The 24,482-nt window shown below is 72.4% G+C and overlaps 4 protein-coding genes across 4 annotated transcripts; 1 reads left to right on the forward strand and 3 right to left on the reverse strand.

Moving 5' to 3' along the window:
- Positions 1-268: 268 nt before the first annotated feature.
- On the reverse strand, positions 269-1,888 carry AURANDRAFT_23177 (hypothetical protein; the record flags this gene model as incomplete). Its single annotated transcript, XM_009036965.1, has 3 exons — positions 269-1,000; positions 1,058-1,598; positions 1,632-1,888. Coding segments are annotated over 3 exons (1,530 nt in total), but the record flags the coding sequence as incomplete, so codon positions are not given.
- A 3,395-nt stretch (positions 1,889-5,283) lies between these two features.
- Positions 5,284-5,649, reverse strand: AURANDRAFT_23692 (hypothetical protein; the record flags this gene model as incomplete). Its single annotated transcript, XM_009036964.1, has 1 exon — positions 5,284-5,649. A coding segment is annotated over one exon (366 nt), but the record flags the coding sequence as incomplete, so codon positions are not given.
- A 3,920-nt stretch (positions 5,650-9,569) lies between these two features.
- AURANDRAFT_15050 (hypothetical protein) lies at positions 9,570-9,809 on the forward strand (the record flags this gene model as incomplete). The annotated part of the gene is made up of 1 exon (XM_009036689.1): positions 9,570-9,809. A coding segment is annotated over one exon (240 nt), but the record flags the coding sequence as incomplete, so codon positions are not given.
- A 7,341-nt stretch (positions 9,810-17,150) lies between these two features.
- Positions 17,151-24,383, reverse strand: AURANDRAFT_62658 (hypothetical protein; the record flags this gene model as incomplete). The annotated part of the gene is made up of 2 exons (XM_009036963.1): positions 17,151-21,536; positions 22,344-24,383. 2 exons carry the CDS (start codon positions 24,381-24,383, stop codon positions 17,151-17,153), a joined length of 6,426 nt encoding a protein of 2,141 aa, XP_009035211.1.
- Positions 24,384-24,482: the final 99 nt, after the last annotated feature.

The following is a 24,482-nucleotide window of genomic DNA, read 5'->3' on the forward strand; positions in this document are numbered from 1 at the left end:
CGCGGCTCGAGCACGTCGACTGCGACGGCTGCGGCGTCGTCGACGCGGCGCCCCTGCGGGCCTGCGAGCGCCTGGCCTACGTCGACCTCGGCGCGTCCATGCCCGCGAAGCTCGCGGGGACCGACCTCCGGGCCGTCCTGCCGCGCGTCGCCGTCTTCAAGTGGGAGTGCCGCGAGACGCAGAAGGCCCTCGAGGCGCGCGTCATGCTGCCCCCCGACCCCCTCCGCCACCTCCGCCTCCTCTCCGCCTGCCGCGCCTAGGCCCCCGGTTACGACCCGCCGGCGCCGAGGACGCGCCGCAGCCCGGCCGTGATGTTCGCGGAGACGTTGGGCAGGTCCGAGGTCACGCGGTCCGACGTGTCCTCGTGGCCCGTGGCGACGTCGAGGATGTCGCGGATGACGTCGTAATTCCCGAGGATCTCCACGTGGCGGGACGTCTTCGTGCCGCCCCGCGGGTCCTGCCAGATCGGGCACGCGTCGTGCGGGTACTCGCGGACCACCGTACGCACGTTCGACGGGTTGTAGATGGGCGCCAGCGCCGCGTCGCGCCAGAGCCCGTAGCACGGGTAGCCGAGCGACGCGAGCGGCACCGTGCCGTCGCCGTCGCCGGACTCGACGCCGCTGTCGGCCCTCTCGTAGTCGATGGTGCCGAGGTCCGCGGCGTGGCGCCCGGGCCCGCGCCGCGCGTAGTGGTAGCGCCGCTCCGTGTCGATGCCCGTGCCGTAGAGGCAGTAGACGGTCATCTTCGGCGCGGCCGGCAGCGCCGCGTTGAGCGGGTTCTCCGACGCGGCCGCGAGCCGCTTCTCGGCCGCCGCGGCCGCGCGCGGCCGCCCGCGCCACGGCCAGAGCCCGGCGCCCGTCGCCGTGCGCCGCGGCCGCCGCGCGGCGGGGTCGTAGTCGAGGATGCTCGCGCCGCGCGGCAGGTCCGCCACGAGCCCGCGCCGAATCGCGTCGACGCCGAGGGCCTCGTCGTCCGCGGCCGGCGCGTTCTCCGCGCCCTCCTCGCAGAAGAGGACGTCGCACTCGAGGTCCGACCGGTTCCGGGAGCGGACGGTGACGACGTCGCCGCCCCAGACCGCGTCGCCGCCCTTGGGGAGCAGAGAGCCTAAAGCGCCGAGGCTCCGGTAGATGTCGCGCTGCTGCGTCTTGTTGAGGAACGACATCTGCGAGTCGATGAGCTCGTTGACCTTGCCGAGCATGGCCGTCGCCTTCATCTCGCCGCTCAGGATCGCGCCCAGGGGCCCGACGGCGCCGAGGAGCGACCCGCCGAGGGACACGAACGCGTGGACGTGCGCGTCGACCCAGCCGGGGTCGCCGGCCTCGCACCAGGAGAAGAAGAAGAGCGCCAGGGCCGCGCCCATGGAGTGGCCCACGACGACGGCCTTCTCGCCGCGCTGGCGCGCGAGCACCTCGACCTCGGCCTTGAGCCGGCTCAGATAGCCGTCGCGCCGCTCCAGGTTCCGGAAGCTCAGGCGCCAGTCGTAGCAGGCCATGTGCATCGTGGACCGGTCGTAGCCGACCTCCGCGGCGTTCGCGAGGATTTTGGCCCAGAGCCAGTAACCTATGCCGCGGGAGTTCAACCGTAGAAGAAGAAAAATCCTTCGACGCCGCGTCTAGCCCGGCGCGAAGTACTCGGCGCCGCTCCACCCCAGCGCCGCGCGGACCTCGTGGCCGTCGCGGTCGAGGCCCGTCGTCGCGTTGAGCGAGATGTGGTCGAGCCAGCAGCTGATGTTCTTGACCGCCGCGCGCGCCATGCCGAGGCCGCCCCAGAGCCGCTCCCGAAACCAGCCCCGGCCGTAGCACGCGCCCGGCCGCCACAATTCGAGACCGCAGCTGATGATGCCCGGCACGAGCACGAGCGGGTGCTTCGGCGCGTCGCCCGCCGCGCGCGCCGACGGCCTGATGCGCGCCTCCAGGTGCTCCTCGACGTGCGCCGTCCAGCCGAGCCGCCGCAGCAGGTCCGGGCCGGCTCCGGCACGTCCGCGATGCGCACGATCTTCGCGCGCTCCTTGAGGTACGACGTGCGCAGCCGGTAGGCCACGAGCGCGACCAGCGCGCCGGCGGCGAGGCGGCGCATGAGTCGTGCGAAGGGCCGATTTGCAGCGCTCAAGACACGATTTTCTCTTGCGGCGCTAGATTGATTTTGTGAGCTCTTCAGGTCTGTTTTGCCCCAGGATTTTGTGTGAGATTGCAGCGTTGGTAATACGTTGCAAAGTGGTGATGCGATGTGGCTGATCAAGTGCAGACCGTGCTCACGTACCTACTAGATCGAGCTAAAAAATGCGCGCATACGCTTGTGGCAGAAAGGCAACGAGCGACATTGCCACAGCATGTTCGGCTCATTTCTGCTCCTCGAACGATGCTCGGCTTATTTGGTCGTCGCGCGCTGCGTCCTAGCTCCGCTGGGGCGCTCGCGAAGCGCGCACCGACCGCACCGATGCTGAGTCGCATCACCTGCCGCGCGACGGCGGCGGCGCCGGTGCTCCGCGCGCACACGAGCTTCGTCGCCTGCCGCGCGCCCGGCCTCGCACCCGCCCGCCGCGCGCCGTCCCTCCTGCGCGTCGCGCCAGGCGCGGCGCGGCCGCCGTCGCGGCCGCTCGTCACGATCGCGCGCGCGCGGCCGACGTGGATCGCGTCGCGAAGCTTCAACCGCCCGGAGGTGCTCGGCACCGCGCCGGCGCGCGACCTCTCCGGCGGGCCGCCGCGGGGCGCGGGCCGCCTCGCGGGCCTCTTCGGCCTCGCGACCGTCGCGTTCGGCAAGATGAAATATGTCCTCGTCGCGCTGAAGCTGACCAAGGTCGCGCCGGTGCTGTCCATGGTCGCGACGTCGGCGGCGTACAGCCTCATCTTCGGCCCGGCCTACGGCTGCGGCATGGTCGGCCTCATCTTCGTCCACGAGTGCGGCCACGTGCTCGCGATGCGCTACTACGGCATCCCCTTCTCGCCCATGGTCTTCGTGCCCTTCGTGGGCGCCATGGTGCAGATGAAGAAGTTCCCGGCGGACGCCGTCGCGGGCTCGGTCATCGCGCTCGCGGGGCCCGTGCTCGGCGGCGCCGCGGCGGCGGCGACGGCCGCCGCGGGCCACGCGCTCGACAGCCAGCTCCTCATGGCGCTCGGCGACTGGGGCTTCATGATCAACCTGTTCAACCTGCTGCCCATCGGCGGCCTCGACGGCGGCCACGTCGGCGACGCGCTCCACCCGGCGCTGCCGGCCCTGGGCCTCGCGGGCGGCGTGGGCCTCGCGGCGACGGGCGTCGTCGCGTCGCCCATCTTCTACCTCGTGCTCCTCGGCGGCGCGTTCCAGGTCGGCGGCCGCCTCCTCGGCGTCGTCGACGCCGCGCCGGCCTACAAGCGGCTCGCGGGCGGGCCCGCGGCGGCGGTCTTCGCGGCCTACGTCGCTCTGATCGGCGCGCTCGTCGGCGGCATGGCCATGAACAACGTGGGGCGCCTGTCCCCTCGCGCGATCGAGGCCCAGATGCGCGGCGAGAAGCTCGACCTCCCGCCGGGCGCGGACGGCTCCTCGCCGTACGACGACTACTTCTACGACCCGTCCGACGACCGCGACGACGACCGTGAGTGGGGAGCCGCGCCGCCGCGGCGCTGATGGGGTCTCTAAGTTGGACCTCCCATATTAGTCATAGGTGAGTGGGTCGCGGAATTCCCACTCGTCCGGCTTGTTCCAGCGCGCGGCGCGCGTTCCTTCCAGGCGGCTGTGGATGATATCGTTGCTGACGCCCGTTCTCTTGCTCGCCGCGGTCATCGATTCAAAGAACTCCCACGGGCCGTGGCTGCCGATCTTGCGCGCCTCGCACCGTCGCGGCCCCCCGACGAGAATCGGAACGATGGGCAACGGCGGTGCGCCGGGCCGCACGGCGGGTGGAGCCGCGCGCCAGTGCGACTGCGCGTAGCACGGCGGCTGCGCGTTCCAGGCCGCGTAGCCGGTCGCGCCGTGCGGCGCGCGCAGAGGTAAGACCGTGTGCGCTGGCGACTGACGTGCGAGGCAGGCCGCGACGACGGCCACGCGCAGCTTCCTGTCGTCGATCATCCACCGGCGGATGGTGACATCGTCCCGGGCGGCGCAGACCGCGGGCGTCGGAGCGGCGGGCAGCGGCGGTGCGGCGGGCAGCGGCGCGGCCGGCGCCGGAACGCGTGGTGGCGCGGCGGGTCGCGGCACGGGCCGCGGCGCGTGCGGCAGTGGAGTCGCGGAAGCGTCGCGAAACTCCCAATCGTCCGGCTTCCAGCGCGCGGCTTTCCCTTCCATGCAGTTGCGGATTCTCTTTTCTCTGACGGCCGTCCCCTCGGACGCGAGGGAAACCGATCGAAACCACTCCCACGGGCCGTGGCTGCCGATCTTGCGGGCCTCGCACGGTCGCCGATACGTCTTCCGCGGCGCGGCGGGAGCCGGCGCGGGCGTCGGATCGGCGGGCAGCGGCGGCGCGGCGGGCAGCGGTGGTGCGGCCGACGCCGCAGCCGGCGCCGCGGCCGGCGGCGCCGCGCGCGCGGCCTGGAGCGACGCCTCGGCGCGCTTGAGCAGGTCGTCCTGCGCCTGGCGCCTCGCGGCCACCTCCGCGGACGCGTCGGCGGGTGGTGGCGCGGCCGGCGCCGGAGCGCGTGGCGGCGCGGCGGGCAGCGGCGGTGCGGCGGGCAGCGGCGACGCGGCGGGCAGCGGCGGTGCGGCCGGCGGCGCGGCCGGCGGCGCGGCCGGCGGCGCGGCCGGCGGCGCCGCGCGCGCGGCCTGGACCGACGCCTCGGCGCGCTTGAGCAGGTCGTCCTGCGCCTGGCGCCGCGCGGCCACCTTCGCGGACGCGGCCGCGGCGGCGGCGCCCGGCGCGCCCGGCTGCGGCATGCCCCAGAAGTGCTTGCGGCGCTCGCCGAGGAACTCGACGCGGGGCGCGCCGTCCTCGCCGAGGGGCGGCTCGGCGGCGCCCGCGAGGCCGTCCGGCGGCGGGCACGCCCGCGCGGGCCGCGGCGCCGCGTCGCCGGCGGGCCGCGGCGCTGGTTTGCGAAATTCCCACTCGTCCGGCTTCCAAGGCTTCGCGGCGTGCGTTCCTTCCAGGCGTTTGTGGATGGTCTCGTTGCTGACGCCCGTTCTCATGGTCGCGACGGTAATCGATTCAAAGAACTCCCACGGGCCGCGGCTGCCGATCTTGCGGGCCTCGCACGGTGTTTTTCTCTGTCCCGGCGCCCGCGCGGCGGGAGCCGGCGCGGGCATCGGAGCGGCGGGCAGCGGCGGCGCGGCGGGCAGCGGCGCGGCCGGCGCCGGAGCGCGTGGCGGCGCGGCGGACAGGTTGTTGCGCCGATAAAAGGCCGAGTTCCAGCGATTCTTCACCGCGCTCTCCGCGCGGCCGGGCAAGAGTTCGGCAATCTTCGTCCACGCGTTGCCGAATCGCTGCTGCGCCTCGACCAAGATCGCGTCCTCCTCGCGGGTCCAGCCGCCCTTCTTCAGGTTCGGGTCCAGGTGGTTCGTCCACCGCTCGCGGCACTGCTTGCCGATGCGGCCGGGGATCCGCTCCGCGATCTGCATCCACCTGAGCCCCCCCTCGCGCATGCACTCGATGATGATCTTGTCCTCCTCCTCCGTGAAGGCGCCCTTGACCAGGCCCTTACTCAGAACGGTCTCCCAGCGGCGCCGACAATCCGCGGAAGTGCGTCCGTTTGGTCCGGCGAAGAGCGCATTTGCGATCAGGTTCCAGGCAGGGCTGTCCGTGGTCCCGACGGCCAGGCGCAGCGATGCGTCTTCGCCGCTCGTCCACCGACGGCCGATGACATCGTCCCGGGCGGCGCAGACCGCGCGGGTGCCGTCTCTTTCTGGAAGCCGCCCAGGCGGGGGGTCGGCGTCGACGCTGACGCTGGGGTCGCCCTCGCCGAGGTCGGAGCCCTCGACGTCGTCGCCCGCCGGCGTCGAAGCGGCGGGCGACAGAAGGAAATGCGTCGGCGCGTCGGCCGCCGCGGGTCGCGGCTGCGGCGGCGCGGGCGCCGGAGCGCCGGCGTCTTCCTCGCGCGGCCGCGCGCGCTTCGGAGCCTCGTCCTCGTCCGACTCGCCCGTGAGGTCGATGAGCGGGCGCTTCACTCCCTTCGCGTCTTCGACCGTCTCGGACACGACGACTCCATTCTCACTCACGGCCGCGCGGCTGTCGTCCGGACACGCTGGCGCGATGCTCCATCCCGAACCGAAGGGGTCGGTCTGGAAGAGCTCGGTCAATGAGAACGGCGCGCCGGGGACGCATAGCCCGCCCGCCAACATCGTGTCGGCGGTACTTCAACGAAGCAAACTTGAAGGTGTCAAAGTGAGCCCTCCCAGCGAGCGCGGCGCAAAACGCGCGCGCGCGACACGCAAGCAAAGGCAGCGCTCCGCAAGCACGAGCAGCGCCGCATCGCTCGCCGCGATGAAGGTCGTCTTTTCCCGAAATCGCGTCGCGCACTTGGGCTTGCTGCTGTCGCTCTCGGCGCTCGTCGCCGAGGTCCCAAAGCGCGAGCCGGCGTCAGCGCAGTCGATGATTCGCGCACATTCGACCCGCGCACGGATCTCTCGCGGCGCGCGGCGCGCTCGCTCGAGCGATGCGCAGCGCTCCGACGGCGCGCGCCGCGCGGCCGAGCGGGACGACGCGATCGCGCCGCCGCCGCCGTAGGTACTATGGCATGAAGCGGCTATCGGCTTATGGGTTGGCCGTGACTCTCGTGTGCCAGATCAATTCGTCCATCATGTCCTTCAGAGAAAAGGTGAAAAAGCGGAGGGAGTGGGAGGCCGCGATGGCCGAGAAGGCCGCGGAGGTCGCGAAGCGGTCGAATCCGAAGAAGAAGAACAGCTAAGCTTGTCTTCGTAGTACAGGCGTGGGGTGGGGAGAGGGGAGTCTGGGGTTTGATGGCCTCGATCACTGAGCGCGGATGGCATGGCTCTCATCCGCGGACACGCGATTTGCCCCGGCGGGTTTGGGAGAGCGCCGTCGACATCAAGAGGCACCTGCTCTGCGTGCTCGGCGGGTCGAGGCACGACGAGTTCGACGAGCGCACCCGCGCGATAGCAGCTGTCTGAACACGCGGGCGACGCGCACGAGCGAGCACAGCACGCGCGAAAACGCGCACCACATCGTGCTCACCGCAAATCGCGCCACAAGCGGCACCACCGACACCATGGACAACGAGCCCTACGAGAAGCAGAACGAGGGCTGGCAGGACAGCAAGCCCAAGCCCGGCTGGATGCAGCTCATGGCGGAGCAGGAGGAGGTCATCGAGATCGTCAGCGACGACGAGGACTCGAAGCCCGCGCCCGCGAAGCCGGAGCTCGTGGAGATCTCCGACGACGGCGACGACGCCTGGGGCCTCAGCGACGACGACGAGTGGGAGAAGGAGATGGCCGCCGCGGGCAGCGGCACCGCGATCGCCGCGAAGAACCTCGCGGCCGGCGGCCTCGGCGGCGCGAGCGGCCCGGCGCCGGACGCGGAGCCGGACGCGAAGCCGGACGTGAAGCCGGCGCTCGGCAAGAAGAAGAAGAAGGCCGGCGGCGGCGCGTCGGGCGGCGGCGGCGGCGCGTCGGGCGGCGGCGGCGGCGCGTCGGGCGGCGGCGGCGCGTCGGGCGGCGGCGGCGCGAAGAAGAAGGCGCGGCCCGGCCCGCTGAGCCTGTCGCCGGCCGAGAAGACGGCGCACCTCGCGACGCTGCCGCCGGGCGACCGGGACCTGCAGCGCGTGCTCTGGCACCTCGGCTTCAACTTCAAGCTCTTCCCGCACCAGCCCGCGGCCGTGCGCATGGTCGCGGGCGTGCCCGCGGACTGGCCGCGGTTGGGCGCCGGCGGCTCGCTCGACGGCGCGCTGCTCGCGTGCGCGCCGCCGGGCGAGCGCGGCGGCCTCCTCGGCGACGTCATGGGCCTCGGCAAGACCGTCGAGGCCCTCGGCGGCGCGGCGCTGCGCCAGGGCATCTGCCGGGCCAAGAACCTGGCGCCGCTGCCCGTCGTCATCGTCGGGCCCAACGCGTCCGTGCTCGACCAGTGGTACGACCACCTCGTCATGGGCGGCGTCGCGAAGACGGAGATCCTCAAGTACGCGGGCAAGTTCAAGGAGCGCACGGGCAAGTGGCGCGCGCGCGTCCACCCGTCGGGCGCCGGCGCGACGTGGGTGCTCCTCACGCGCCACTGCCTCATGAACGACGTCCGCGCGGCCATGGACTCCTTCGACTCCGGCGGCGACCGCGCGAGCGCGTCGCCCCTCTTCTCGACGGCGTCGCCGGAGCTGCTCGACGACCTGCGGACGCAGTACCTGTCGGCGAACGCGATCCTCAAGGGCAAGAACGACGTCAAGGAGAAGGGCGAGACGGAGCACGACTGCGTGCGGCGCCTCGTCGACGAGTTCTACCACAACGGCGGGCCCGCGCCGACGATCCGCACGCTGATCATCGACGAGGCCCACTTCCTGCGCAACCAGGTGTCGTTCTGGGGCATCGGCGCGGCGCTCTGCGGCCAGTCCGCCGAGCGGTGCGTCATGGCGACGGGCACGCCGTTCAACAACGGCCCGCGCGACATGGCCGCGCTCCAGTCCTACGTCGACGCGTCCAACGCCGCGGCGTCGACGCAGTGGTGGGTCGACGCGGTCTCGGGCAAGGGCGGCGCCGAGGTCGCCGCGGCCGTGCGGTCCTGGCGCGAGGGCGGCGGCATGCTCCGCCGCGGCACGGAGGTCCTCGCGCAGCAGCTCCCGGACAAGACCGTGCGCGCGCAGAACATGGTCCTCGGCGACGAGGAGCTCTTCGCCTACCTGCCGCTGGAGGACTCCCTTCTGGAGTTGCTCGACAAGTTCGCGGGCACCGACGACGCGGACAAGAAGGAGAAGCTGCGCCTCTTCCAGATCATGATGGCCATCATGTCGCTCATGCGCATGTCGCTCATCCACAGCCTCGCGCCGCACAACGGCCGCGAGCTCTCGCACCACTTCAGCCCGTCGCGGCGCGGCATGAATATTGGGGCGTGGCCCAAGGACAAGTGCGTCATGTGCGCGCCGAACCTCTCCCAGGAGGCCAAGGACCGCGACACGGCGCGCGGCTCGGGCAAGCAGGCGAACCGCTTCGGGGCCGCGGGGCCCAAGTCGACGCTGGACCTGGACGACAACGACGGCGACGACGACGACGGCGGCGAGAAGAACAAGAAGGACGACGAGGACGAGGACAAGGGCCCGCTCGTCGACGTGCCGGACGAGTACTGCCACCTCATGGGCCCGAACTCGGGCCACCGCATCCGCGCGTCGTGCCTGGCCAAGGTCACGGCCGGCGGCGCCGCCTGGTCCTGCCCGCGCTGCGACGACCTCGCGGCGCGCGCGCAGGTCGGCCAGGACGGCGCCAAGACCTACTGCGCCGGCGTCAAGGGTGGCTTCGTCGCGTCGACGAAGCTCCTCGAGGCGCTCGAGGACATCCGGGCCAAGCCCGCGGGCGAGAAGACCATCGTCTTCAGCTTCTTCAAGGCGCCGCTCGACCTCCTCGAGGCCATGCTCGACGAGGAGGGCGTCGAGTGCCTCCGCTTCGACGGCGACCTGCCGCAGAACAAGCGCGGCGCGGTCCTCGACGAGTTCCGCGACGACGACGACAAGCTCGTGCTCCTCATGACGGTCCACTCCGGCGGCACGGGCCTCAACATCACGCGCGCGAACCACGTCGTCTTCCTCGACCGCTGGTTCAACCCGCAGGTCCACTTCCAGGCCCAGGCGCGCTGCCACCGCATCGGCCAGGACAAGGAGGTCGACGTGTCCTTCTTCGACGCGACGTGCACGCTCGACGAGGTCATGGCCGAGATCAACAAGCTCAAGGAGGGCAACGCGGACGTCGTCCTCGCGGACGGCTCCGCCGTCGGCGCGCCCGCCGCCGGCGCGCTGACCTTCGCGGACCTCACGGGCGTCCTCGGCAAGAAGCTCAAGGAGATCGCGGCGCGGCGCCAGGGCGAGCTCGGCGGCGGCGGCGGCGGCGTCGCCTTCGGCGGCTTCGGCGGCGGCGGCGGCGGCGGCTTCGCGGCCGGCGGCTTCGGCGGCCCCGCGGCCAACGGCTTCGGCGGCGGCTTCGGCGGCGGCGGCTTCGGCGGCCCCGCGGCGCGCGGCGGCGGCGGCGCGGCCTTCGGCCGCGACCCGAGCGAGGCCGTCGACGTCGACGAGGACTCGGACGTCGAGGTCGCGGACGCGAAGCCCAAGCCGCTGAAGCGCGCGAACCGCTCGCCCGGCGGCGCCAAGGAGAAGAAGCCCAAGGTCGAGCCGAAGCGCGAGTCCGTCGACCTCACGGCGTCGGCGGCGTCGCCGGAGAAGAAGCTCGCCATGATCAAGAAGCTCGAGGACATGGGCTACCCGACGCCCAAGGCGAAGCGCGGCCTCCGCCGCACGGACTGGAGCAGCGTCGCCGACGCCGTCGACCTCATAGAGAGTGGCGGCGCCGACCCGAACTGACCCTGTGATCCCCCCCCCCATCTCTGTTCCCGCGCGCGTGGCGCGCCTGTAAGTCTCCCCTGTGGCGCGGCTCCCGCGGCGCGGCCATTGCGGCTGGTGCTGAAGACGGCACCTCGAAACCGTGAACGAGTTCGAGCCATCGACATCATCGAGGTGTGGGGCTGCCCAGCCCTGGCGGCGCTGCCGCCATGGAGCGGGTCGACAGCGCGCGGTCCCTGGGCAGCGCGCGTCCCGGCGACAGCGTGCGCGCGACCGCGAACGACTCGGTGCGCACGCGCATCCTGAAGCGGCGCCTGTCCTTCCGGCCGTCGCAGCTCGAGAGCTGCCGGTCGCCGCTGCACTACATGATGCCCGGCGAGGAGTCGGACCTGGCGGACATCGACGCGACGTCGACGGCGGCGACGCACGTGTCGATCCTCAACGCCATGCGGGGCCGCGGCGAGGCCCAGGGCGTCGTCTCCGACGGGTCGCCGCGGCCGTCGCCGTACGCGTCCGCGCGCCGCGCGTCCAAGGCGAGCCTGCGGAGCATGCGCCGGGCGATCTGGTGCTACCACGTGCGCCACGGCGGCCCCTTCGAGACGCTGGTGAGCCTCGCGCTGCTCTGCTACCTCTTCGTGCTGCCGCAGTACGAGCGGACGACGGGACTGACGTGCCGGCCCTTCAAGCACGGCCGCCTCGCGCTCGGCGGCGTCGCCGTCGCCTGCGTCGGCGTCCTGGGCGTCGACTTTTGCTTCGGCGCCACGGTCGTCGGCTGGAAGAAGGGGCTCGCGCAGCACAAGTGGCTCCTGCTCTACGGCGCGCTGCTCGCCGTCTTCTTCGTCGACGAGGTCGCGTCCCTGTCCTTCAACTGGTACTGGGCGGGCGCGGGCGGGTCGAAGCACGGCGCCTGCCGCTCCACGGTGAGCTTCCGCCTGCTCCTGCTCCTCTGCCGCCTGCGCCACGTCCGCGGCGCGTGCTCGGACGTGCTGAAGACGCTGCCCCACCTCTGCGCGCCGCTCGTGCTCGTGGCCATCCACGTCATCGCCTTCGCCTTCGTCGGCCACCTCCTGCTCCACGACTACCTGCGGGGCGACGTCGACGTCGGCGGCGTCTCGAAGCGGAAGCGCTTCGCGTGCGAGTACGGGCCGACGAAGTTCGGCAAGGGCCCGGCGCCCAACTGCCCGCGCTACCCGTCCGAGGTCAAGGGCGAGACCTGCGGGCGGCCCCAGGACGGGCCGAACATGCGCCAGGACTACTTCTCGACCATGCCCGAGGCCGTCGTGCAGATGTTCGTCGCGCTGACGTCCGCGAACTTCCCGGACATCGCCTGGCCCTACATGCGCCACAAGAGCCGCATCTGGTTCGTCTTTTTTGTGGTTTACCTGTCCCTGGGCATCATGTTCGTCCTGAACCACGTGCTCGGGTCCGCGTTCTCCGCGTTCCGCCTCAACCACCGCGCGTCGATGAAGCGCCTCCTGGACAAGCGGTCGGCGTCCTTCGAGCGCATCTTCGCGTTCCTCGACCTCGAGGTCACGGCGACGGTCGACGCCCTCGCCGCGGACAAGCTCGTCGCGCTCCTGCGGCCGGACCTGCCCGGGTCCGTCCGCGAGCTCCTCTTCGAGGTCATCCACAACCGGGACGCGCTCAAGCCCCTCCCCGCGCCGCCGGACTTCGAGCCGCCCAGGGCGGCCGACGACGTGCCGCGGCCGTCGGAGACGCACCGCGACACGCTCGTGAGCACGAACTCGAACCCGGAGACGGACGACGCCGCGGGCGCGCTCGCGAAGCGGCCCGCGCCGCGCTGCAACCACGCGTCGGGCCTGCCCCTCGCGGGCTTCATGGAGCTCTGCGAGCTCGCGCTCCTCGTCGACGTCTGCATGAACCCGCTCCACGGGTCCGCGGTCTACCGCGAGGCCGCGCTGTCGCCGCGGCGCGCGAAGCTCACGTTCTCCGAGGCCGTGCGGCGCAAATGGGGCGGGCTCAGCTTCCGCCTGCCCGCGCCGGCGCCGCCGCCGTCGCGCACCGCGCGCGTCCGCGGTGGCGGCCTCGGCACGATCGCGAGCGAGACCGACGGCCGGTCGACGGTCGCGTCGGCGCGCGCGTCCGCGATCAGCGAGGTCGCGTCGAGCCGCGCGTCCAGCGAGGTCGAGGCGGGCGACGCGGGCGCGCCCGCGGGCGCGTCCTTCGCCGGCGACGTCCGCGAGCCGCGGCCGTCCGGCGCGACGCCGCGGCCGTCGGCGCTGAGCGACGCGTCGCGGCCGAGCTCCTTCTCCATCGACGCCTCCAAGGTGCCGCCGAGGCCGCCGCCGCGGGCCTGGCGCGCCCGCGCGGCGTCGCGCGCGGCGCGGTGGCGGACGCGCGCCGCGGCCGCCGGCGCCGCGCGGCGCCGCCGGTGCCGCGAGTTCGTCGGCGCCGTCCGCGCCTACCGCACGCTCGCGCGGCGGCGGAGGGTCCAGGCCCTCGTCCGGGCGCCGGCCTACGGGTCCTACCTCGCGGCGGTCAACTCCGCGAACGTCGTCGTCGTCCTCGCGTGGCTCTTCCACGAGCACCCGACGACGCTCCGCGAGGCGCTGTCCTTCGAGACGGACGTGGGCCGCCTCAAGTTCGCCCAGGACGTGCTCCTCGTCGCGCCCTTCGCCGACCTCTGGCTCAAGGTCTTCGCGCTGGGCTGGCCCGCGTTCCTGCACAAGCCGCTGCACCGCTTCGACGCGGCGCTGCTGCTCGTCACCGTCGGCGGGCCCGGCGTGCTCTACTTCGTCGACGCGGCCCACCCGAGGCTGGGCCAGGGCCCCGTGACGGCGCTGCGCGTGCTGCTGGCCCTGCGCCTCGGGCTCGTCGCGCGGCTCGCGGCGGGCTTCGCGCGGTTCGTGCTCGCGGTGGGCAACACGACGCCCGTGGCGCTGCGCCAGGTCGGCGTGCTCGTCGTCGTCTTCTACGCCTACTGCGAGCTCGGCCTCGTGCTCTTCGGGCGGCACCGGAGGCAGTGGCGGCCCACGCTCCAGGAGAGCCTCTTCGCGCGGCAGGGCTACGACCAGGGCAGCACAAGAGAGCGAAATTCCCAACTTCAAAGGCTCCTATCTCGGCCATGTTCCACTCGTTTCGGCTGATCTTTGGACGAGCGATCATCTCTCGGAACGGTCTCGAAGCGTGGATGTGTTTTTCGTAACGCGCGCGCGCGGAACACTCACGTTGAAGCGACGTTGAATCACCCTTGTGCTGCCCAGGCTACGACGCGGTCTTCGACTTCGACACGTTCTACAGCACGTGGGCCGTGCTCTTCGTGGTCTGGGTGGGCAACAACTGGCACGTCATGATGAGCGGGCCGGAGGAGGCCCACTCCGTGCTCGTCGCGCGGCTCTACTTCCTCACGTTCTACGTCGTCGCGAATTTGGTCGTGACGAACATCCTCTGCGCCTTCGTGCTCGACTGCATGGACCTCCAGCTCGCGGCGCTCGCCGAGGCGACGAACGACGACGCGCTGCGGAAGAAGGAGAACTGGGAGGTCGCGCTCGACGCGCTCCAGCGCGAGAAGCAGGCGCTCGGGCCGGGCGACGAGCCCGTGTGGATCATCGTCCCCAAGCAGCGGCTCCTGGACTTTTACCGGCGGCTGCTGGCCACGGACGCGCCCGACGACCTCGTCGCGGACCCGGGGCTCGGGCGGCTCGCCCAGCGCCAGTCGTCGGCGGACGCGCGCGCGCGGCGCCACGCGGACGGCGGCGGCTGGACGTCCATCGACCCCTTCGGCTACGGCGGCCTGCCGCCGTCGCCCTGGGACGCGGCCGACGACCCGCGGCGCTCCATGTCCCACGCCGTCTAGGGAGGAGATGAGCCCGCATTACGACACCGGGGCGGCGGCGAAGCGCCCGTTCCACGGGGCTCGCGGCGGGGGCCGGCGGGTCGGCGGGCAGGTCCAGAATGATGAATGGGGCTCCTTGTCCGTTGGCGTCAAACGAGCGACGCCGCGGGACAAAAGAGGACGGTAGGATTCGTCGTCCGTCGTGTGGACAAAATTTGGAGGCCGCGAGGCCGGACCCCGGCTCTGGCGCCGGGGCCGGGCGCGGCGTCGCGGGGCGAACTTGCGGCGGGGATGCGTGAAGGGGCGCGAGGGGAGGCTACGGAAAACCTCGTCGGGGGGCGTGGGCGGGCGAGCCGGAGGAAGCGGCGGGCCGAGGTCCCTAGATGAGGAAGCACGCCGACGGGTAGCCGTCGGGGACGTGGCGGTGGCTCGGGTGCATCTTCGCGAGGAGCGCCGCGTCCTTGGCCTGGCTGATGGCGTCGCGGGCCTTCTGCTTCTCCTTCTGGCCCATGCAGATCTCCTTCATGCCCGGGAGCCGCGTGACGTACGCCTTCGGCGCCGGGAGCTGCTTCCTGCGAGGCGGGGGCGGGGGTGGGGGTTCCCGGGGGCGCGTCCCCGGGGGCGGGGCGGGGCGGCGGGCGCGCGCGCGGGGCGAGCGAGCCTCCCGGGGGACCCGGGCCGCGCGCCGCTCGCACTGCCACACGAGGTTCTTCTGCATCCACTTGACGCAGTTCGTGAAGACGGACTGGGTCATCTCGTCCTGCTCGTTGAGGTAGTTGGCGAACTCGGAGAAGACCTCGTCGCAGATGCGGCCGTCCTCGGCGACGAAGGTCATCATGACCTCGGGATCGCGGTTCGACTTCTGCACGAAGGGGATGAAGTGCTTGAGCGCGTGGTTGTACTGGGACTTGGACGAGTCGCGGAACTTGCGCGTCCCGAAGGTGCCCTCGCGGGGGTTCGGGTCGTCCTGCATCATGGCCTTGACGCGCGTCGCGATCTCGTCGTCGTCCCACGCGCGCTTGCGCTTCGTGCCCGCGCTTTCGTCTTCGGCCGCGGGCGCGGGCGCCGCGGCGTCTTCGGCCGCGGGCGCCGCGGGCGCCGGCGGCGCCACCTCGGCGCCGAGCGTGGGGGGCGACTCCGCCACGGGCGGGGGCGTCTCGTCGAGCACAGGGGCTGCGGGGAGGGACTCCATCGGGGGCCGCGGTTGCGGGGTGTTTATCGCAAACACCTCGACAAACGTTGATTCGGGTGCGCTAGGGTTAGGGATGAATAATAAATCTTACACGCAAACTTAGATTCGGGTGGCTGCGAAGCGACGAAGCTGTTGCTGTTTTCCCGTGAAGCTCTTACTGTTCCATTGCACTCGAGGTTGGACGAGTCGGTCTTCAACACAGATTTCCTCTGGACCTTCCTCTGGCTTTCCCGCCGGGCCGGGGGGGGGGCGGCGCGTTCGAATTCCCCGGACCGATGCGCGGGACGCGCGAGTCCACACCCCCCTTGCGCCGACGCGGCCTCGAGGACAAAAAACTAGGGGGCTCGGGGGTCTCGGCGCGGGGACGGGAGGGGAGACGCGCGGGCCTCAGAGGAAGGCGGCGGCGGCCGCGTCGGGCGGCTGGAGCAGGGGCGCGGCCGCGTCCGCGTCCGGCGCGTCGTTCTCGACGAGGAGCACGTCCGCGTCGACGGCCTCGGCGGGGAGGCCCGCCCAGACCGTCTTCGGCGGCGCGAGCTCGCCCTTGAGCGTGAGCGAGTTCTGGAGGAGCGTCGCGCCGTCGGACAGCGTGCCGCCGGGCATGACGACGGCGCGCGACCGCACGTCCGCGCGCGCGCCGATCCTCACGGGCGCGAGCTTGATGACCATGTTCTCCACCGTGTGGCACGTCGCGTCGCAGAGCCTGCCCACGGACGCGCCGGGCCCCACGGTGAGGAGGTCGAACTCGAGCGCCTTGCCCAGGAGCGTCGACGTGTCGTCGACGTCCGCGCCCATCAGGCGGTAGAAGTAGGCCGCGAAGACCGTGCCGTGAAAGGCGTGGAGCAGCGGGTAGATAGGCGCGAGCAGCGTCATCATCAACGCCCAGGCGAAGTGGTAGGGGCTGTAGAAGCCGTAGTCGCCGACGGCGTACTTGCCGATCAGGACGAAGCGCTTCAAGAGGAAGACGAGCAGGAAGTGGAGGAAGACGGACACGAGGTTCAGCATGGGCAAACACGCAAAGTAGGCGTAGTAGCCCGTCCAGGAGTCGTACCAGTAGAGCATGTAGCCCGTCGCGATGATGCCCGTCTCGAAGACGTCGCGGAGCGGGTACACCAAAAGCGCGAAGAGCGAGTTCGCCGCGTTCCAGCCGAGGAACCAGGGCAGGCTGTGGTGGCGGCGGCGCGCCTCGACCTCGAGCTTCTGGAGGGGCGTCGCGGCGACCTTGGCGGACGCGTCGGCGTCGGGCCGCTTCCGGAGCACGACCGCGCGACCCGCCGCGTTGCCCGTGGCGACGGCGCCCGGCGCGAAGAGCTGCTCCGCCGCCGCGAGGGAGAAGGTGCCGAGCACGGCGCGCTCGCCGACGACGGCGCCCGGCAGCAGGACGCAGTGGTCGAGCACGTTGCCCTCGCGGCGGACGACGACGCGCCTCGCCGCGCCGCCGTCGGTGTCCTCGAGCGTCTCGTCGCGCGGCACGATGCGCACGAGCGACCCGAAGACGACGTCGTCCTCGACGGTGACGAGGTCGTACTCGACGCAGCGGAAGAAGTCGATGTGGACCCGCCTGCCGATCTTCGCGCCGAGGAGCCGGTACCGCGCGCAGAGCACCTCGCACGCCTGCGTGGAATTCAAATCTTCAACCCGACTTCAATGTGCGCATATGCGACAGTTTCGACGCAATCTCTTCGGCTGCGCTTCGAGAACTCGACGAGAGCAATCGATTCGTCCAAAAATCAGCCGAATCGACTTCGATGTGACCGAGCTCGAGAATTCTCAAGTTTGGTCAGGACCACCCAAACCAGTGGTTGAATTCCACACAGCCGCACGCGATCCACGGCCGCATGCAGTGCTCGAAGGCCTCGGCCTCCACGAGGCGCTCGAAGAGCCAGCGCCGCAGGGGCTTGTTCGTCGCGTCGGCCGTGCCCTCGACGAAGCGGCCCACGACGAGCCGCTTGAAGAGCACGACGACGACGAAGTAGCACTCGTGGAAGCCGACGCGCCAGAGCCACGGGTAGCAGATCCAGAAGAGCCAGGGCGCCTTGGGCACGGCCGGGTGGCCCCGCACGGCGGACCGTAAACCGATATAGACGTGCTCGAGCACGTAGACGAAGGGCACGTAGGGCAGCGCCTGGAGGCAGTAGAGGAGCGGCACGCCGAGCAGCGACCGCCAGAAGAGCTGCGCGTCGCGCCGCTCGCGGAAGGCCGCCGACGGCGGGTCGAGCCCCGTCGCCAGGTCCGTCGCGCCGACGGCCGCCGTCGTGCTCAGGGGCCCCGCCTTGGCCCGGGGCGGCACGGACCGGCCGGGCGCGACGTACGCGTGAACCCCTGCCACCCCGCCCGCGCCGACGCCGCAGGGCCGCCGGCAGAGGGCGCCGTCCCTGATGAAGTGGGCGTCGAGCTCCGCGCCCGTCGCCACCGTCGCGTAGGCGCCGACGTGGGCGAGGGGCGGGTCGAGCAGACGGCCGTCGATGAGCGCGCCGCCGTCGATCGTCGCGCCGAGCGCGCGGTAGTACCACGTCATGAGGTGCGTGCCGTGGAAGGACCGCTCGAGGCGCTCCGTGACGATGGACTGGACCTGGTGGGCGAACCACCAGTCGAGGTAGGCCTTGGAGTAGAGGGGCACGCCCGAGGGCTTCGCCGCGACGGCCGCGCGGCACGCCGCGGGGCTCCCGAGCGTCGCGCGCTGCGCGAGCCACGCGAGCGCGAAGGCCAGCGCGTCCGTGGCAAAGAGCAGCGCGGGCACGCAGCAGAAGACGACGGGCTTCGGCAGGCTCAGGTAGAGGTACCAGAGGCCGTACCACGCGGGCCAGTCGAGGTAGCGGAGGGCCAAGATGCCCGTCGCGCCCGCGGCCTGGGCCGCGAGGGGCCAGAAGGACGTCGGCGAGTGCGCGCGGCTCGCGTCGGTCTGGGTCACGGTCGACTGGCGCCGGAGCAGCGTCTTGGACGCGAGGTCGCCGGGCTGGAAGCCCGCGGCGATTTGTAGTTTCGCGACGACGGGCGCGAGCTTCGCGACGGACGCGTGCGAGTACATGGCCGTGCCCTTGATCTTCGCCGCGCCGGCGAGCGTGCGGCGGATGGCGTTCGTCGCGCGGCCCGCGAGGAGCGAGTTGCCCCCGAGCGCCTCGAAGTCGCCGTCGAAGCCGACCTTGGCGACGTCGACGCTCAGCGCGTCCGCGAAGAGCTGGCGCAGGGCCGCCTCGAGGGGCGACCAGGTGCGCGCGTCCCGGGGCGCGTCGTCGTCGGGGCCCGCGCCGAAGGCGGGCTCCGGGAGCTTCTTGCGGTCGAGCTTGCCCCGGTCCGTCACGGGGAAGTCGTCGAGCGCGACGATCGCCGACGGCACCATGTAGTGGGGCAGCTTCGCCCGGAGCGCTTTGAGCACGGACGGCACGTCGAGGTCCCCCGGCCGCGCGTAGGCCACGAGCTTGGCGTCCGTGCCCTTGCCGTGGAGGAGCGTCGCGGCGCCGAGCACGCCCGGCACGGCGCCGAGCGCGACGTCGACCTCGCCGAGCTCGACGCGGAAGCCCCGGAGCTTCACCTGGTGGTCGACGCGCCCCAGGAACTCGAGCGTGCCGTCGGCTCCGAACTTGGCGACGTCGCCCGTCTTGTAGCAGCGGTCGCCGGCGTTTCGGACGAGCGCGCGCGGCGGGTCGTCCGAGAACGCCTTCGCCGTCGCCTCGGGCCGCTCGAGGTAGCCGCCGGCGACGTCGCCGACGAAGGCGAGCTCCCCGGGCACGCCCGCGGGCGCGACGTCGCTGCCGTCGTAGTTGAGCACGACGACGCGGACGTGGTCCACGGGCCGCCCGATGGGCACGCAGGCGACGGGTTCCGCGACCGCGCCGGCGCCCCGCGCCGCGGGCGCCTCCCAGAAGGTGATGTCCGCCTCCGTCGGGCCGTAGATGTTGACGAGCAGCGCCCGCGGCAGCTCCGCGACGCACGCGTTCGCGACGCGCGCGGGCAGCGCCTCGCCGCACGTAAACGCGAGCCGCAGCGCGCCCAGGTGCGCGTTCGCGGCCCTGTTCGCCGCGTCGCCCGCGAAGCCCTCGGTTACGGGCGTCGCCGCGAGCAGCTCGAGCAGCACGCCGAGCTGCGCGGGGCTGAAGAACGCGGCCGTGCAGCCGCACGCGGCCGCGGACCGCGCGAGGTAGTCCGGGTCCCGCTCGCCGTCGGCTTTGAGCACGGCGAGCGTCGAGCCCACGGTCAGGGGCCAGAAGAGCTCCCACTCGCTCACGCCGAAGAAGGCCGGCGTCTTCATGAGCACGACGCCGCGCGCCGCGCCGAGGCGCCGCCGCGATTCCGCGCCGCGGCGGTCGTCGCCGTCGCGCGCGCCGCCGTCCGCGCGATCGCCGCCCCGCAGCCCCGCGCCGTAGCGCCGCTCGAACCAGGCGACGCGCCGCGCGAGCGTGAGGTGGGGCACGACGACGCCCTTGGGGCGGCCAGTTGTTCCGGAAGTGAAGAGCACGTAGACGGGGTCCGACGGCGCCGGGCCCGGCGGCGCCGCCGCCGCGGCGCTCGCCAGCAGGTCGAGCTCGTCGACGAAGACGACGCGCCCGCCGTAGCCCGCGGGCGCCGCGACGGCGCGGAGCGCGGTTTCGGAGACGACGCTCTCCGGCTTCGCGTCGTCGAACATGGACGCGCGGCGGCTCTCGGGGTAGTCCGGGTCCACGGGCACGTAGTAGGCGCCCGTGCTCAGCACGCCGTAGACGGCGATCGGCAGCTCGACGCAGCGCCGCAGCACGACCGCGACGGCGTCGCCCGCGCCGACGCCGCCGAGCGCCGCGCCGAGCGCGACCGCGCCGCGGAGCAGGGCCGCGTAGGTCACGGCGGCGTCCGCGCCGGCAAGTCCCTCGTCCTCGAAGAAGCCGGGCGCGACGAGCGCGGCGTCGTCGGGGTAGCGAGCGGCCGCGGCGACCATGGAGCCGTAGACCGTCGTCGCCGCGTCCCAGGGCGGGCTCGGCGCGTCGCCGAGGGCCAGGACGCCGCGGCGCTCCTCGGCGCCGAGGAGCGGCGTGCGCGCCGCGTTGCGCGCGCCGTCGGCCAACGCCGCGGCGACCGCGCGGCCGACCTGCGCCGCGAGGCGGCCGCCCGCCGCGGCGCCGAAGAGCTTGGCGTCGTAGAGGACGACGCCCGCGGGCGCCACGAGGCACGCGTCGAGGCGCGCGTCGGCCGCGGCCGCCGCCGCCCGCGCGAGGGCGTCGCCGGCGCCGCCGAGGACCGCGCCGGCCTGGAAGACGGGCGCGTACGTCGCGTCCGGCGCGCGGCCGAGCGCGGCCGCGAGGTCCGCGGGCGCCGGCGGCGCGCCGAGGCGCGCGGCGGCGCGCCGCGCGTCGGCGACGGCCCGGGCCAGGTCGTCGAAGGACGCGGCGCCGTCGCAGCGCACGGCGACGGGCGCCCACGCGTCGTCGCCCGGCGGCGCGTCGTCGGCCTCCTTCGTCTCCTCCGCGGGTTCGCGCCGCGCGCCGAGGGCGTAGACGCCGAGCACGACCTCGTCGCAGCGCGCGTAGTGCGCCAGGACGCGCGCCCAGGCCGCGAGCAGCAGGTCGTCGTCGCGGCAGCCGCCGAGGTCGACGCGCGCGGCCGCGAGCGCCGTGCGCGCCGCGGGGGCCCGGGGGAACTCCGTCGCAAGCTCGAGGAGCGGCGGCGCGTCGGCGAGGGCCGCGGCCCAGGGCTTGGCGTCCACGGGCGGCCGCGCGGGGGCGGAGTTGGCCGGCGCGCGCGCCGCCGCGCGGCTCCGGAGCGCGAAGGCGACGTAGACGAGGGACGCGGCGAAGCACCAGCCGTCGGCGACGGCGTAGGCGAGGCGCCGCTCCGGCGCCGCGGCCCAGTAGAGCGCCCCGACGCGGTAGGCGCGCCAGCGCACGCAGGCCGCGGCGACGGCCGCCGCCGCGGCCGACGCGCCCGCGGCTACGCCGGCCGCCGCCGCCGCGCGCGCGGCGACCCGGCGCGACGACGCGCGCCAGGCCTTGCGCGACCGCCCCTGGGCCACGGCGGCGACGAGGCCGCAGGCGATGCGCAGCGCCGACAGCACGAGCACCTGCGCCTCCGCCGACCCGCCGTGCCAGCGCCGGGTCAGCAATCCAAAGGCGCCGGCGCCGCGCGCGTCCGTGCAGTAGACCGCGGCGCCGAACTGGACCACGGCGTCGATCGCGCTGAACAGCAAGAGGGGAAGGGCCTCCATGGCACTACTCCTCCCCACGGTCAGTCCTGCCCGGCCGCGACTTATTCAGCATTCCAGCCACTGCACCTGCAGGCAAGATCTCTGCACTCACGTGTTCATCATTGGCTCAGCTTGAGTCAAGCATGCGCGCGCGCCCGCTTGGGATCGCGGCGCTATCCCAATGTATCCTGGAGCGAAGCGCGCTGCGCGGCGGCCCGCTGCGCCTAGTGTCGAAGACGACGCAAAAGGATGTCGAGCGCAAGGCCGCCGCCGGCGCGCGGCGCGCCGCGGTCCTCGTGCCCATATGCGTTGTCGACGGCGAGCTGAGCTGCGTCTTCTGCGTGCGCTCGGCCGCGGTCTCGACGCACAAGTCGCAGGTGTCGTTCCCCGGCGGCCACCGCGAGGACGGCGAGTCCGCGGCCGACGCGGCGCTCCGCGAGACGGCCGAGGAGTTCGGCGAAAGGTTTCGGGAGGGCTTCGAAGTCGTGGATCGCTGCTTGCCAGTACCGGCCATCACCGGAACCGTCGTCGACGCTATCGTGGCGACGCGCGAGGCGCCCGTGGACCTCCTGGCGGACGTTTCGAGGAGCGAGGACGAGGTCGACGCCGTCTTTTCGCTGCCCCTGTCGCATTTGCTCGAGCACCGCGAGGTGCGGGATTACGGCAATCGCGGCCAATTGCCCGTCTTCGCCGGCGGCCCGGAGGAGATCTGGGGCCTCACGGCCTACATCCTCGACGGCGTCCTCGAGCGGCTCGTCAAGCCGTGTTGGAAACAGCCGACTAGGTCGCCGCGCGACACGGCGATGTTCTAAGCCCCTAGACCGCGCTGCCGACGGGCGGCGGCGGGCCCGGAGGCGGGTGCTGCGACGGCCGCTCGCCCGGCGGCGGCTCCGGCGCCTTCGCCAGGCAGCGGCAGCAGAGGAGCCCGATGACGAAGTCGGCGACGTCCTCCTGCCACTTGTCGCCGTTGTAGACCTGCATGAGCCCGTTGTCGAACTTGGCCGCGCCGTGGCCCTGGATGAGCGACGCGCGCTTCTTCGCGGCGCGCGGCGGCGGCCCCGTCGGCGGCGCGGGCACGGGCGTCGCCGCGGGCGTCGCGGGCGGGGGGCCCGCGACGCTGCCCCGGGGGCCGATGTACTTCTTCTTCTTCTTGCCGCCGCGCTTGTTGAGCGTCGTGTCGATCGCGGACCGCTCCTTGCGCGGCATCGGCGGCGGCGCGGGGTCGTCCTTGGTCGTGTCGACGCCCCAGACGGGGTTCATCGACATCTCGTAGGAGCTCGTGGCCGCCTCCTCGGGCGCGGGCTCGGGCTCCGGCGCGCAGCAGTTGCGCAGCAGGTTCGACAGCGGCTTGAGGAAGAGGTAGGCGAGGAGCGGCGCGCCGAGCAGGAGCCAGAAGAAGGACACGCCGGAGCCCGTGCAGAGCCGCTCCTGCAGCACCTCGCTGTCCGTGACGATTTCCGTGCCCGCCTCGACGGACGTCACGAGCGTCGAGTCGACGACGGCGTCCGTCGTCGACTCCGTCACCGTCGTCCGCTCCGTGACGGTCGACGTCTCCGTCGTCGTCGTCCGCTCCGTGACGACGGACGACGTCGTCGTCGTGACGGCGTCCGTCCTCGACGTCTGGACCCGCTCGGAGCCGACGGCGACGACGACGGCGTCGACGATGGCCTCGGCGTCCGCGACGATGGTCTCGTAGGACTCGACCTCCGTGACGAAGGAGCAGCTCGCGTCGCACTCGAAGCCCGGCCAGTAGGGCGACGCGCAGATGGACGTGCCGCCGGCCTCGTCGACGCCGCCCTTGCGGTAGAACTCCGCCGTGCCCACCACATCCTGGTCGTTGGCGCCGCCGAAGCCGTACGCATAGTTCGAAAAATAATCGTTCGAGTACCCCGTGTCGCAGCTCGACAGCTGGTACATCATTCCGCTGTCGTAGTTCGACGCGGGCTCGACGACGATGATGTGGATGATGTAGCCCGCGCTCTCCAGGAAATCCGTGACCCCGAGGAGCGTGCAGTTGGCGACGCGCCTCGCGTCGCACCAGCCGCGGCCGCGCGCCGCGGAGACGTTGCACCATATGGGCGCGCCGTTGTACGACGCCTTCTTCACGACGACGTCCTCGTCCGTCCAGGTCCGCTCCGCCTCCGTGGGGGCGCCGTCCGTGATGAACTGGCAGAGCTTGGCGTCGTCGGACGGCGCGCCGGCGAAGTGGTCGTAGCAGTCCATGAGCGCGAAGACGTTCAGCGTCTGGAGCTGCACGGCCTGGTCCAGGCCCGCGATGGTGTCCAGGAGCCGCGGCTCGTAGGCCGCGGGCGGCACGGACTCGACGGCGTCGCAGCCCCACTGGACGACGCCGTACTCGAGCGTCGACCGCACGAGGCCCGCGGTGACGTTCGCGAGCGCGACGGCGGCTTCCTTCACCGCGACCCACTCCTCCGCGGACACGGACTTGGACGCGTCGAGGAGCAGGGACGCGTGGAAGGGCTTGTAGTAGGTCGCGTTCACCGTCGAATTCGCGTAGGTCGTGACGTTGCTGACGACGGTCTCGTTGAAGACCGACGTGACGTTCGCGGCGCGCGTCGCGTTCTCGAGCCGCGTGACGTTGAACGCGCTCGTCACGTTGCGCGTCACGTTGAGCAGGCGCGTCTCGTTGTAGGTGACGTTGAGCACGCTCGTGCGGTTCAGCACCGTCGTCTTCGTCTCCTTGTCGCAGGGCTCGAAGAGCAGCAGGATGGAGAGGACCGCGCCCGTGATGGCCAGGCCAGCTAAGCTGATCAGGACCCAGTTGCGCTTCACCCAGACGGAGCAGGGCGCGCGCCGCGCCAGCCGCGCCTTGGGCTTGTATTTGAACCGCGGGACGCCCATCGCAGGCTGCCCCGACGACGACAGGAACTGGCTGCGAGCGGGCCGCGTTTTATGAGCGGGTGCAATGCGACGGCAATATAACGTTGGTGCAGTTAGGTT

Source organism: Aureococcus anophagefferens (assembly GCF_000186865.1).
Source record: "Aureococcus anophagefferens unplaced genomic scaffold AURANscaffold_5, whole genome shotgun sequence".
In the NCBI taxonomy this organism is placed as follows: Eukaryota; class Pelagophyceae; order Pelagomonadales; family Pelagomonadaceae; genus Aureococcus; species Aureococcus anophagefferens.